This window comes from Syngnathus acus, chromosome 2 (genome assembly GCF_901709675.1).
Source record: "Syngnathus acus chromosome 2, fSynAcu1.2, whole genome shotgun sequence".
Taxonomy (NCBI): domain Eukaryota; kingdom Metazoa; phylum Chordata; class Actinopteri; order Syngnathiformes; family Syngnathidae; genus Syngnathus; species Syngnathus acus.
In genome coordinates this window covers 23974452-23986823 of record NC_051088.1, presented here as the reverse complement: position 1 = coordinate 23986823, position 12372 = coordinate 23974452, and the positions used below count along the sequence as shown (strand labels likewise).

At 43.0% G+C, this 12372-nt stretch overlaps 1 protein-coding gene across 3 annotated transcripts in view; it reads left to right on the top strand.

Annotated features, from left to right (window-relative positions):
- Positions 1-12372, top strand: part of LOC119133530 (receptor tyrosine-protein kinase erbB-4-like) — a 118353-nt gene that overhangs the window by 82353 nt on the left and 23628 nt on the right. For all 3 annotated transcript variants that reach the window (XM_037269486.1, XM_037269497.1, XM_037269476.1), the window contains exons 9-17: positions 1186-1312; positions 1677-1750; positions 2961-3051; positions 3144-3349; positions 4390-4522; positions 7806-7899; positions 9610-9764; positions 10278-10322; positions 12116-12248. In XM_037269486.1, the coding sequence (XP_037125381.1) occupies positions 1186-1312; positions 1677-1750; positions 2961-3051; positions 3144-3349; positions 4390-4522; positions 7806-7899; positions 9610-9764; positions 10278-10322; positions 12116-12248 (1058 nt within the window). The remainder of the gene's footprint in view (positions 1-1185; positions 1313-1676; positions 1751-2960; positions 3052-3143; positions 3350-4389; positions 4523-7805; positions 7900-9609; positions 9765-10277; positions 10323-12115; positions 12249-12372) is intronic.

Below are 12372 nucleotides of genomic sequence, written 5' to 3'. Positions count from 1 at the left end.
AGAAGCAATCAGTGCTTTTTATGACCGCACGAACGTTGACGGTCGTAAAACGAAAAGTGCCGCAGAATACAAGCAGTGATGAAATGCCACATGATTTGGAAATAATGACTTGACACGTTGGGTAGGTCAAAAAAAAAAGAACAAGTCGGAAGAAAAGAGGCACCTGACATTAAAGATCTGCCCAAAACCAAAAAACGTTTCATTTAAAGACAGCTCAGCTCTAAATGTTTCCATCCAATGCCAATATAGGAAATAAACATTTGTGACTTCCAGTTCCAGTTTGATGAAAGTCGACAAGATGGCCCGAGAGGTGTCTGCATCAATCCCGTCCGTCCGTCCGTCTCGGGACAAATCTCTTTTAAAGACATTCTTCTGCAGCCTCCGCCACTCTTCTGCATTTGTCTGCTTGTAAACAGCTTAAGCAGCTGTGCCGTTTTAATCTAATAGCTTTGCGATATCGGATCAGCCCGAGCTTGAGAGAATTACATTGAAAGCTTTCCATAAAAATATGATTTAGCGTTATGAGCTACCTGCGCCCCAAAATATGACTTATTTCAGCTTTTTTGACAGCAGCCCTTGCCCAAATTGTTCCTAAAGAAAAATATTCGGACATTTTCCTCCCCGGCTGCAAAATTGGGCTTCGGTAGCGCTCAAGGGTTAATCTCTCGGGTTCCGTCGTCACGCAGCAGCGAGAGGTTAATGAGGGATAGCCAAAGGAACTGTGGGAAATGATAACAAATTAACATTTCAGATATGAAATTGGCTGGTATAAATCATTATCAAAAAGGGGTTACGGCGCTTAATGCCAGCCTTATTCATCATCGCCGTTCCTCGCCTCGGTCAGACGCACGCCAAGGCAATTGTAATTAATGCAAATGTGATGCATTTATTATTGGCTGCCGTCAGAAGAATTTCAATCGGTGGCCTTATGAGTTATTTGAAATGAGGCCACGCCCACCTCCCGGGGACCGTAAGGACGAATACCGTAATTTTCGGACTATAAGTCGCACCGGAGTATAAGTCGCACCAGCCATAAAATGCCCAAAAAAGTGAAAAAAAACCCATATATATGTATATAAATCGCTCCTGAGTATAAGTCGCCCCCCCACCCAAACTATGAAAAAAAAACGCGACTTATAGTCCGAAAATTACGGTACATTGATTGTGTTTTTTTTCCCTTGCTAGTGTGCGACGGAATCGGGACGGGCGTCCTGCAGAGCCATCAAACAGTGGATGCCAGCAATATTGATAAATTTGTCAACTGCACTAAAATCAATGGCAACCTCATCTTCCTAATCACCGGCATTAAAGGGTGAGTTACAAACCACACGTGACACAAAGTATGATTTATAAAAACTTCATATGGACGTATTGATTTGGAGGACTGTGAGAACATTTGGACTCGCTTGGAAGCGAGCAGGATGGAATGAGCTAGCAAACAGGAGCGTATTTCTTTTGTGGAAATGCAATTGTGTTCGGTGAGGAATATTCCCAGTGCTATCTATCAGCGCTGTCACGGTGACCTGAAGCTCTTCAAGTGGACCAATAGCTACTAATGCAAGTCACACCCAATGTTACATCGCAGGAGAACCTTTCCCCCGAGTGTTGCCGTCGCAAATGAGATGACCTTGCACGATATGTTGCGGATTAGCATTGGATTCTCCGTGTGTCTTTAGGGACAAGTATCACGGTATTGGACCGCTGGATCCTGAACGCCTCAACATCTTCCGCACTGTCAAAGAGATCACAGGTGATTTAAGTGACTTTGGAAATAATGGCCCATGTGTGTGTGAGTGTGTGTGCGTGCGTGTGTGTGTGTGTGTCTGTGTCTGTCTGTGTCTGTCTGTGCGTACGTGTGTGTGTGCACAAGTGTGTGTGCATGCGTGCGTGTGTCTGTCTGTGCATGTGTGTTTGTGTCTGTCTGTGTGTGTGTGTGTGTCTGTGTGTCTATGTGTGTGTGTCTCTGCGCAAGTGTGTGTGCATGTGTGCGTGTGTCTGTCTGTGCATGTGTGTTTGTGTCTGTCTGTGTGTGTGTGCGTGCGTGCGTGTGTCTGTGTGTGTGTCTGTGTGTGTGTCTGAGTGTGTGTGCATGCGTGTGTGTGTGCGCGCAAGTGTGTGTGTGTGTCTGTGTCTGTCTGTGTGGGCCTGTGTGTCTATGTGTGTCTATGTGTGTCTATATGTGTCTGTGTGTCTGTGCGTGTGTCTGTGCGTGTGTCTGTGCGTGTGTCTGTGTGTCTTTGTGTGTGTCTCTGTGTGTCTATGTGTGTGTCTGTGCGTGTGTGTATGTGTGTGTATGTGTGTGTCTGTGCGTGTGTCTGTGTCCATGTGTGTGTGTGTGTGTGTGTCTCTGTGTGTGTCTGTCTGTCTATCCTTGTGTGTGTCTGTGTGTGTCTCTGTGTGTGTCTCCGTGTGTGTCTGTCTGTCTATCCTTGTGTGTGTCTGTGTGTGTCTATGTGTGTGTTTGTGCATGGGTGTGTGTGTGTGTGTGTACACGTATCCATTAGCAAGCAGAGGCCCTAAAGGGATGAGCGATGGCTGGTATACAAAGCCTTTGTCATATTAAAGTGTGTCTTGCAGTTGAGCCAAACAGCTAATGGAGCGAAACTGCATTTTCATAATGAAAAGGCGAGCAATAAGAAAGAGCAATAGCCTCGCTCGCTCGCTCGTCCTCCTCCTCGGCACCTTCCTCCCTTTAATGTCACTTCCACACATGCTGATGCCTTATTATCTGTCATTAAAAGCCAACGCTATTCGACAAATTGCGCCGTATATTCGACGGAGTCTTTTAATTAGCGTGTATTGTCCGTTTCCTTCATGAATGAGATCTCGCTTGAACTTCAAATGCCGACCAAAGCTGCTTTTGATGTCAAAAAAGAAAGAATCATTTATTTTTCATCCAGAGTGACCTTTGTAGAATTTCGGAGGAGGTTAAAGAGGAGTTTTGTTCATAATGTCTTCAGGTTTCCTCAACATTCAATCGTGGCCCGAGAACATGACCGATCTGAGTGTTTTTTCCAACCTGGTGACCATCGGCGGGAGATCCCTTTACAGGTAGAAACATCCAAAATGCGATCCATAAAAGTATTTTCATTCATTTTTTATTTTCATTTTCTGTGATGTCACACGGCCGCCATTTCTTCCAGCGGAACCGGCATCTCCCTGCTGATTTTGAAACAACGTTGGATCTCCTCACTGCAATTCCAGTCGCTGGATGAGATCAGCGCCGGCATCGTCTACATTTCCAACAACAGCCGTCTGTGCTTCTACGATACGGTCAACTGGACTTCGCTGTTCCGGACGCCGACCCAGAAAGCGGTCATCCACAATAACCGTGACCCCAAAGAATGCAGTGAGTGGCGGCAGCTTTTTTTGTGTGCTCTGTGCAGTTCATTTCGCTTTGGGATGGGTTCGGCCGGATGGATATTGATTAGGTGACAGTCGTGTAAATAACATGACATTATCTATCTCAGTTTGAAAGTATGTTTCTCACCGATGACTAGAGTTTATTGAGCAGCATAATCAAGAGTAATGATGAAGAACAAGATGCGCGATGACATGATGAATAAATACCCAAAGTGAAATGAATGGCGTTCATTTCTCTGGTGTGATGAATTTTTAAATGGCACCGTTCCATTATAACATATTATGGAACAAAGATGTCAAACTCAAGGCCCGGGGGCCGAATTACGGCCCGTCGCGTTATTTCATGTGGCCCGCAAAGACAAATTGTGCATCGGCTTTATGTGTCAATACTAAAATTACAAAAATGTAGATATCGCTAGCAATTTTTATTACCATTCATCTTTTTAAAATATTGGACCAGTTTTTACTAGTCTTAGAATTCAAAACTAGTTAATCATCAGTTTGTTGTGTAGCCGTTGACATTCGTAATGTCTCCGAGTAGATGCGGCCCGCGACAAAAATGAGTTTAACACCATAGATCACAGGTGTCAAACTCAAGGCCCGGGGGCCAGATACGGCCCGCCACATCATGTTATGTGGCCCGCGAAGAAAAATTATGCATCAAATTCGTGTGTCATTACTAGAATTGCAAATTGTCTTGACTTTTAATATCTTTTTTTTAAATATTTGACCAGTTTTTACTTGTCTGATTTGTGCATCAAATTCGTGTGTCATTACTAGAATTGCAAATTGTCTTGACTTTTAATATCTGAGAACGACTTATTTGTCAGTTTGTTTTGTAGCTTTTACTGTATATAATATGAGGTGCTCATACATTTATTTGGTTGACAGTCATAATGGCCCTCCGAAAGAAGCTTTGACTACAATGCGGCCCGCCAAAAAAATCAGTTTGACACCCCTGTCATAGATATTCCAAATTTCACAAAGCACACAAAGTTAAAATTGTATTTTGTATTTTCCTGACAGCCCAGCAGCGCATGGTGTGCGACGCGATGTGCTCCGACGAAGGCTGCTGGGGCCCGGGGCCGGACCAGTGTCTCTCCTGCCGCTACTTCCGACGGGGCCGCACCTGCGTCCAGTCCTGCAATCTTTTTTTCGGGTGTGTAGTCGACGCAAAAATTGTTCATGATGTTCACAAGTGAGCTGCTAAAGCATTATCCACAACAACGGATCTTTACGGTTCCCAAAGACACATTCATTCCCTCGCAAACAGGCACACGCAACAAGCCGAGGAAATAAAATCAATTTAAGCAGCTTTTGATGTATGAGAATGAACTCAAAGTGTCCTCAAGGGCTCGGAAGGAGAGTTTAATTGCCATTTGCTGTGAATGTAATGAGATGAACCAATAAGAAATTCCGAGTAGGTTATGTGCACAGTGGACCGACCATTGTGGCAAATTAACTCCAATCTATTGCGGGATTAGAATATTTCATTCAAATGTTCCCAAACGAACTTGAAAATGAGTGACAACGGCCACATTTGATGCTTTATTGCGGTATGAATAATTCCACTCGGGTCACCGCTCGAGGCACATCAAACAGATGAGTGGCGACTCACCTGAGAATAAGAACTTTGTAGTCGTGCCTTCCGGATTCTTCCTTATGAATGAAGCGGGAGATGTTGTGAATGGCGACACTTGAAAGAAGCTGTCGGAATCCGGGCTGCAACGAGATAACTTTTGTCAAAGCGGTCATGTCAAGTGGGAGAGTCGTCATGTTTGCACAAAAAGGTCCGCCGCAAACCTTCGGTCATGTCGACTTGCTGACGGTCTTTCTGGATTTGTGGGAGGGAAGGTTTGAAGTTGTCGGCAAAAACAGGGAGAGAGTGACGGACGTGGCAGGGAGTCGCAGCAGAGAGAGTTAAAAATTAGACCGACCCAGGAAGATCTGGGTCAATTTGACCCGACGTTGGGTTGTATTGAAAAAAAAAAGTCTGGTTGTTTTGTTTGAAATTTTTTTTTGGGGGGGGGGGGAAGCTCTAGCTCACACTTCACCCTCTGACAATATTTATTATTATTATTTATTATTATTATCCATCCATTTTCTTGCTTCATCTTTGGTTGCAGAAGTGGTAACCAACTTTTGCAAGGCAGTTTGAATCAATTTACTTTTTTTTTTCCACTTCAGCACTGCATATAACTCAACTAGCAGGTCAATCACAACCGTGTTTTCTAATTTTATGAGCTCACCTGCTGTCTTTTGCTTTGATTGTGGTTCTTTAGTTCTTCATAAACTCCCCTATCTCTATCAAATATATTTAATGTGTTTAGGGTTCGACCCTCGGCCTCTCTGCTAGCTCTCATTGCGCCTTTCCATTGTTAATGAGAAAAGACACTTATTCCCATTACTTTCTACCTCTGTTGAATAAAACAAAGGAAGAACAAAAGGGAGAGAAGGCACGCAAGGAGGGAAATGTCTGATGGTGTCCATTGAGGGTTGCGGGGTGGATTAGAGAACCGTTGAATGTGTTTAATTAAAAAAGTTGCTCGGGTGGGTTGGCCGAGGGTGTGTGTGTGGTGGGGGGGGGGTGCTAGCCACAGTCTAATGCAGGGCTAATCCCTCATCAGGCCAACCCCCCAGTGGGGCCTCGGTGCGGCCATGAAGGGGCTAATCAGGAGGACGAGTTGGACTGAATAGAAATAACTGGAGAGAAGATGGCCGCAGACGTCTTTGTCGTTCTTCTCCGTGTCATTTCCTCCGCTAACAAAAGAGCTGTCTAAAAAAGTGCCTGGGATGCAACTTCCAAAAGATGATTACTCTGGAACAAGGGAAAGAAAGAAATATGTAAAGCTAGCAATGGGATGTAGAATGTATTTAGTGGGAAAACAAAACAAAAAAAAGGCCACGACAAGCTGCTGCAATCGTAACAAATCACCCAAATTATCTCATAAAAGATACTCTGACTATAGCCAAAGGGAAAACAGGGATTTCATTTCCACTTTTATGACTCTTTAATAGGATCCAGTTGAAGTTGTGAATGTCGAGTTCCTTACTCTGAGATCCATCGAGTCACCAAATTACATAAAAGTATGTTGTCGAGCTTCTCCCGAGACGGCTTGTTTGGTGCTGCGTGAGTCTTCCTCACGAGGCCTCCATCGGCTCATCGATTGCTCTGATGGGAAAAGTGTTTTTGATCAGTAGCGCTCGTTACTTACCTCACCTCGCCGTTGAACCGAAAAAATATTATTAAAATGTATTATTTCATGTTTTTATTTGATTTTTATCATTATTATTATTATTGTACATTATATATATTATAAATTACTATAATAATTATAATAATAATTATATAATATATTATATATATTATATATATAATTAATTATAATATATATTATATATTTTTATTTTTATCATTATTATTTATTATTATTATTGTACACTACCGTTCAAAAGTGACCCCAAACTTTTGAACGGTAGTGTAAATATTATTATAATAAAATATTATGAATTAAATATTATAAATTATATCTTATATTTGTATAAGATTATATATAATCTATGAATATAAGTATACATATATATTATAAGATTTTTTACACAGAAGATTATATATATAATCTATAAATAATTATCTAAATAAATATATACACTACCGTTCAAAAGTTTGGGGTCACCCAAACAAGTTTGTGACCCCAAACCTTTGAACGGTAGTGTATATTTTCATTATTAATTGATCACGTAAAATTATTAATAATAATTTGCTGCTTTGGACAAAAACGAAGGAGCGGTAGATCCTTGCGCGTGTCAGATTTCAGCAGCATGTCCCCGATAGCGCCGCAGCCCCTGCTGATATAATTATAGTGTATAAAGCCAATATTTGCCTTGAGAGATGGAAAAACAAAAGCATTTGTATGAAGCGTATCTCTGTAAAATGCCTCGACTCCTACGGCTTCGGAAAAGCTTGGCGGCGCGCACCATTTCCTTCGCCTTCACCCTCTCCTAATCAAACACTGGCCGTTCCCCGGTGCCTTCCCCCCTGTGCGCTCGCTCACATCCTCCCACCAGCTCTCCCGCCTCCTTTGGTGCACGGCTTTGTGTTTGCAGCGATTTAAAAAGCCCTTCATTATTCATAGGCCTTTCTCTGTCTGCCTATTGACCATCTTGAGCCTTTAACTTGATCAAATAGTCAGTGGCGGATTGCTGCCCTCAACGGCGGGGCACTCTGGCAGCCGGCGCAATTAAAAGTCTGGGAGAGAGAGGTGGCACGGGTGAAAGAAAGTTGATCGGGATGCGTCACGCCATGTTGGTTGAAATCAAAAGGCTCCTATGTAGCACTTGCGCTCGTGGAAATCTTTGCTCGGTATGCTCAGATCAATATTTCAACACGCTTTCAAATCCATTATACATACGTCGCAATCTTTTCCATTTCTCGCCATCAGGGAACAGCGTGAATTTGCCAATGGATCCGTGTGTTTGGAGTGTGATGGCCAGTGCGAGAGGATGGACGGTAACGCCATGACGTGTCTGGGACAGGTAAGAAACTTTTACCTGTTGCACCATTAAAGGCAGCAACATGTGGGAATGAATGATGAAGAGCTTTGTCCGGTTTAGTCACGCTTGTCCCTCCAAAAATCTGTTTTTATTATTAGAAAAAATAAATAAAATCCACACACTACATGACAAATTCATTTGGATATTTGTGTAAGACAAGCACATCAGGCTGAACGTCTCAATTGATTAATAAAGCAATCACCCACAGCAGTAATGTGAATTTTTCAGCATATTGGGACTCCACACGAGGCCCCTATTATTTAGATATGACAAGGAAGCTGTAAATATATTCATAAATGTAACACGCCGCCAAGACAAAGTCTAACTTCCAAATCAAAGTTTCAGCAAGTACATTGACGCCTTTGTAAGCTTTTATGTTGAAGTCGTGTTGATGTCATGACGGCTAGTTTGACCGTCAGGAGTTTTCATCTTAAATTACCGTATTTTCCGGACTATAAGGCGCACCTAAAAATCTAAAATTTTCTCAAAAGCCGACAGTGCGCCTTATAGTCCGGTGCGCCTTATATATGGACCAAATTCCTAAATTTAAATTGGCCCGAAGCATTGTGTCATGAAATCAGTCATAAGTGGCCTGCTGAAGACTATGAATTATGAATCAAAAAGACGATGGATCATTATTTTGTGATTATAAAGTAATTTGTTGCGTCTGAAGTTGAAATAAAAAAGATAAAATGGAGAATGATTTGATTTGGATTAAAAATCTGACACGATTCATTAATGTTGCGCCTTATAGTCCGGTGTGCCTTATATAAGGACAAAGTTTTAAATTGGGCCATTCATTGAAGGTGCGCCTTATAGTCCGGAAAATACAGTAATGCCATTTATTTTTTACCGTCACAGTTGGGACCAACATCAACACAATGCCGTTCTGAAATCACGTTTACTCTCTAAATAAGCGTGCTAAGAAACTGCTAGTTAATTCCTCCACCACTTGTATGATACGGCACGTTAGCAGCTAGCTTGCAACTAACTGCTAGCAGTTAGCGCCCAAATGGCAACGACATTTGACAGCTGTTGTGTTGCTTTCATTCTTTTTGTCGTTTTTAATGATGTGGACATGGGCTAATTTTATGTAATTTACTCTCCAATTATTATTATTATTATTATTTTCATCTGTAGACACACTCGAACGCATTCAAATGTCCAAATGTTTCCGTTATGGTTACACATGCAAACAGCAAATTTGAAACTCATATCATGTGGATAAACGTGCCAAAGATGACACTGTCCATCAGGACGTTCCAACACTACGAATGAGCAGCACCGCTGTTATTTTGTCCGCTCAGTCACCCAGCGATCTTATTTATTCATGAGCCGCTGCAGCTGAACATTTGCGCTGTTGCCACCTGTCATCTCCACCACTGCCATCCCCCGTGCGCTACCTTGACATGACCTGATTTTGTTGATTGCCGCCTTCAACATGGAGGTGTGCTGGAATACACTCCAGGCAATTTGCGCTCGACATGTTATAAATCACCAGGCCCGCCAGCCACGTTAGCCACGGCAGCAAGTGAGCACGTTAACAGGATTTGCCAGGTTTCAATTTGATTCCGTCATATGCTACTTTTAGTGGTTATTTTTCGCCGTTGACAATTTAATACCCTGTTTGGCTCACCGTGGTTTTTGTTTTGGCTCTCTTTATTGCCACCCCAATTGATGGTCCTGATCCAGGGACCCGACCAGTGTGTGAAGTGCCTCCACTTCAAAGACGGGCCCAACTGTGTGGAGAAATGCCCTGACGGCCTGCAGGGGGCCAACAGTTTCATCTTTAAGTATGCCAAGGCCAACAACGAGTGTCATCCCTGCCACGCCAACTGCACCCAGGGGTAAGAAAGATCATCTCGCTCGGGTGCCCAACGATTGTCCTGTTTTCATGTCTCTCACACAAGGGCATGGAAAATAACAAGAAAATGAGGGGAGGGTGTTGAAACTCCAGACACCTGGTACAACTGTTGTTGGCATGACAACAGCTGCGTCATGTCTTCATTTTTCTTCCTGCGGCTCTGGATTTACGTCAACACACCGAGTAAAAACATAGCCGAGGTCATAAGTCAACATGGTGGAACTAGTCGGCCACTAAGCATCGGAGATTAGATTTTTTTCGCCTGCTTTATTGGCTGGATTACAGATGAAAATCGTTTTACATTCCCCAGCAGTGTTTGCTTGGTGTGAAACAAGCCACAACATACTTTCACCTCCTGTCATATCGTGATGAGTGGTCAGCCACGCTCGGGATTTCATTTCGTGCTCGGTGACAGCTGAGTGACGCAAGAGAAAGACAAGCAGAGGTTTACTCATAACCTGTCCGTGCTTTAATAGACGACATCTCTGCCCCGCAGGTGTGTCGGGCCCAGACTGCCAGATTGTGTCGGGATGATGGACAGGTAAGGGATCTCGGAAATCACTCTTCATTTTGGTCGGGGAAACCCGATTTGCTGTCCAAATGCACAATTGGAGGACACGATATCGACAAAATTATCCAGACGGACTGTATCTCAATAAGAAATCGAGGGTTGACGAGACCTCGCGAATGCCGCTTTAAGTCAATGGGAAAAAACGAAAAATATAAATAAATAAAAATCGGCCCCTGCTGACCTCACCGAGAATCCCGCGAAGGGTAAACAATCAAGACGTCAGTGGACAATGTGGCTCAACAACTCTACTAACGTACGCATAAAAAAAAAGTTATTTTAACAATTAGAGCAAATGTGTCTCATTAGAATTGAGCCAAAACAGCGCAGGAGTAAGAGGGTATCCATTAAAGTACAAACGAGCGCCTCTGGGGTCTTCTCCACTCACATAATAGAGCTGATGTTCCCGCCTTTTATCCGGCGGTGACCTCGCGTCGCCCGTAAATCCTCTCCTCCTAATTAGAGAAGTCCTTCCCATTGTCTCACCTTGTGCCAGACGACTGTCTGCTTCTCACCCTTCTGCTGTCTGCTTTCTCGTTGCGTGACCCCGCCTTTTCTGTTATTTTGCATATATCAAATCTTTTTTTTTTTTTTTGCATGTTCCTTCCCCCATTTCTCCATTCTCTCTTTCACATTTATTTATTTAAAAATATATGGGTTTTTTTATTTATTCATTCATTCTTTCTTCCATGTCCTTTTCAGCCGCTCTCAATTCTTTTCGAGTCTCCTTGCTCGGCTACCCTCGTCCACCTAATCGTCCCAAACTGCCGCATTACTATTCACAACGTGGCCGTATATCTCATTATGTTGAAACCCAAAGCCTCTTTGTAAATTTCAAGCCCCCACCACCACCACACTCGCCTATTTAGGTCCGCCACAATCGATACAGCACCTCACGCCGCCGCCGTACACGAATCTTCCATTAGTCACTAATGGCCTCTGTAACAAATAGAGTTTTCAACGTCAAGTATGAGGTAGCAGCAGGTGTCCTTATTGTTTTTTTAGATTTCCATTCATCGTATCCATAAAGCTAGCACACCTCATGATATAGAGAAAATGACAAGAAAGAACAGGGAAAGGACATTGACATTGCCAAATACATTAATACCATTTTGTATAAGCCAAGCGTGGTCGGTATCCCCTCGCGATCCATCTCAGCAATTCAAATCATTTTTATTATATCAAGTTGTGATTCTGATGAAGTAAATAGATTATAATTTAGGGGCGCTAACAAGAGGGCTAGCATAGCTCGACACGTGAACGCAAAAGGTACAATACCAGTCAAAAGTCTAGAAAGACCCTCAAATTCGGTGTTCTAGCATTAGTTGAAAATTATTTTTATTATTTTATTTTTCCCCATACATTTGGGTCTGCATGCTAGATCCAAACGCTGCTGGATAGAAGAGTAGGAGCGGATTATGGAATGGACTGCTTGTGCATGGTTGCTAATATCAGAGATTTTGGATGTAGTATTTTATTTCCTCTAATAACAGACCGATATCCCTTACTTGTGAACACAGTTGTCCAATAAGATTCCCATTTATCATCCCTCACAGTCGTGTGTTGAAGAAAAACGTCTTTAGCCCTCCTCAGATCTGGATAAAATGCAGACAAAAGCCGTTTTATCTCCTTCACGGCCGCTTCGGCTAACTTTGACAAAGGAAGCAGCTCTCACTTGGAAACTGCTACGTTTCTATTATGTGTGGTTTTGTGTGTCCCACCGAGTTTTTAACAACACCCCCGCTGCCCACTTCTCCTATCCGCAGGACGCCCCTCATCGCCGCCGGAATCATCGGCGGCCTCTTCGTCATCGTCATTGTGGCGCTCAGTGTTGCCGTCTATGTTCGGCGAAAAAGCATCAAGAAGAAGAGGGCCTTGCGTCGCTTCTTGGAGACAGAGGTCAGGACGGTATTATTCTATTTTTTTTCTGCGTTGGGCGTCTCGATTTTTACTCATTTTTGGAATGTGTTATTCCGTTCTTCAGCCAATAAATATCATCACCTACGCGCTGTCGAGTAAACTA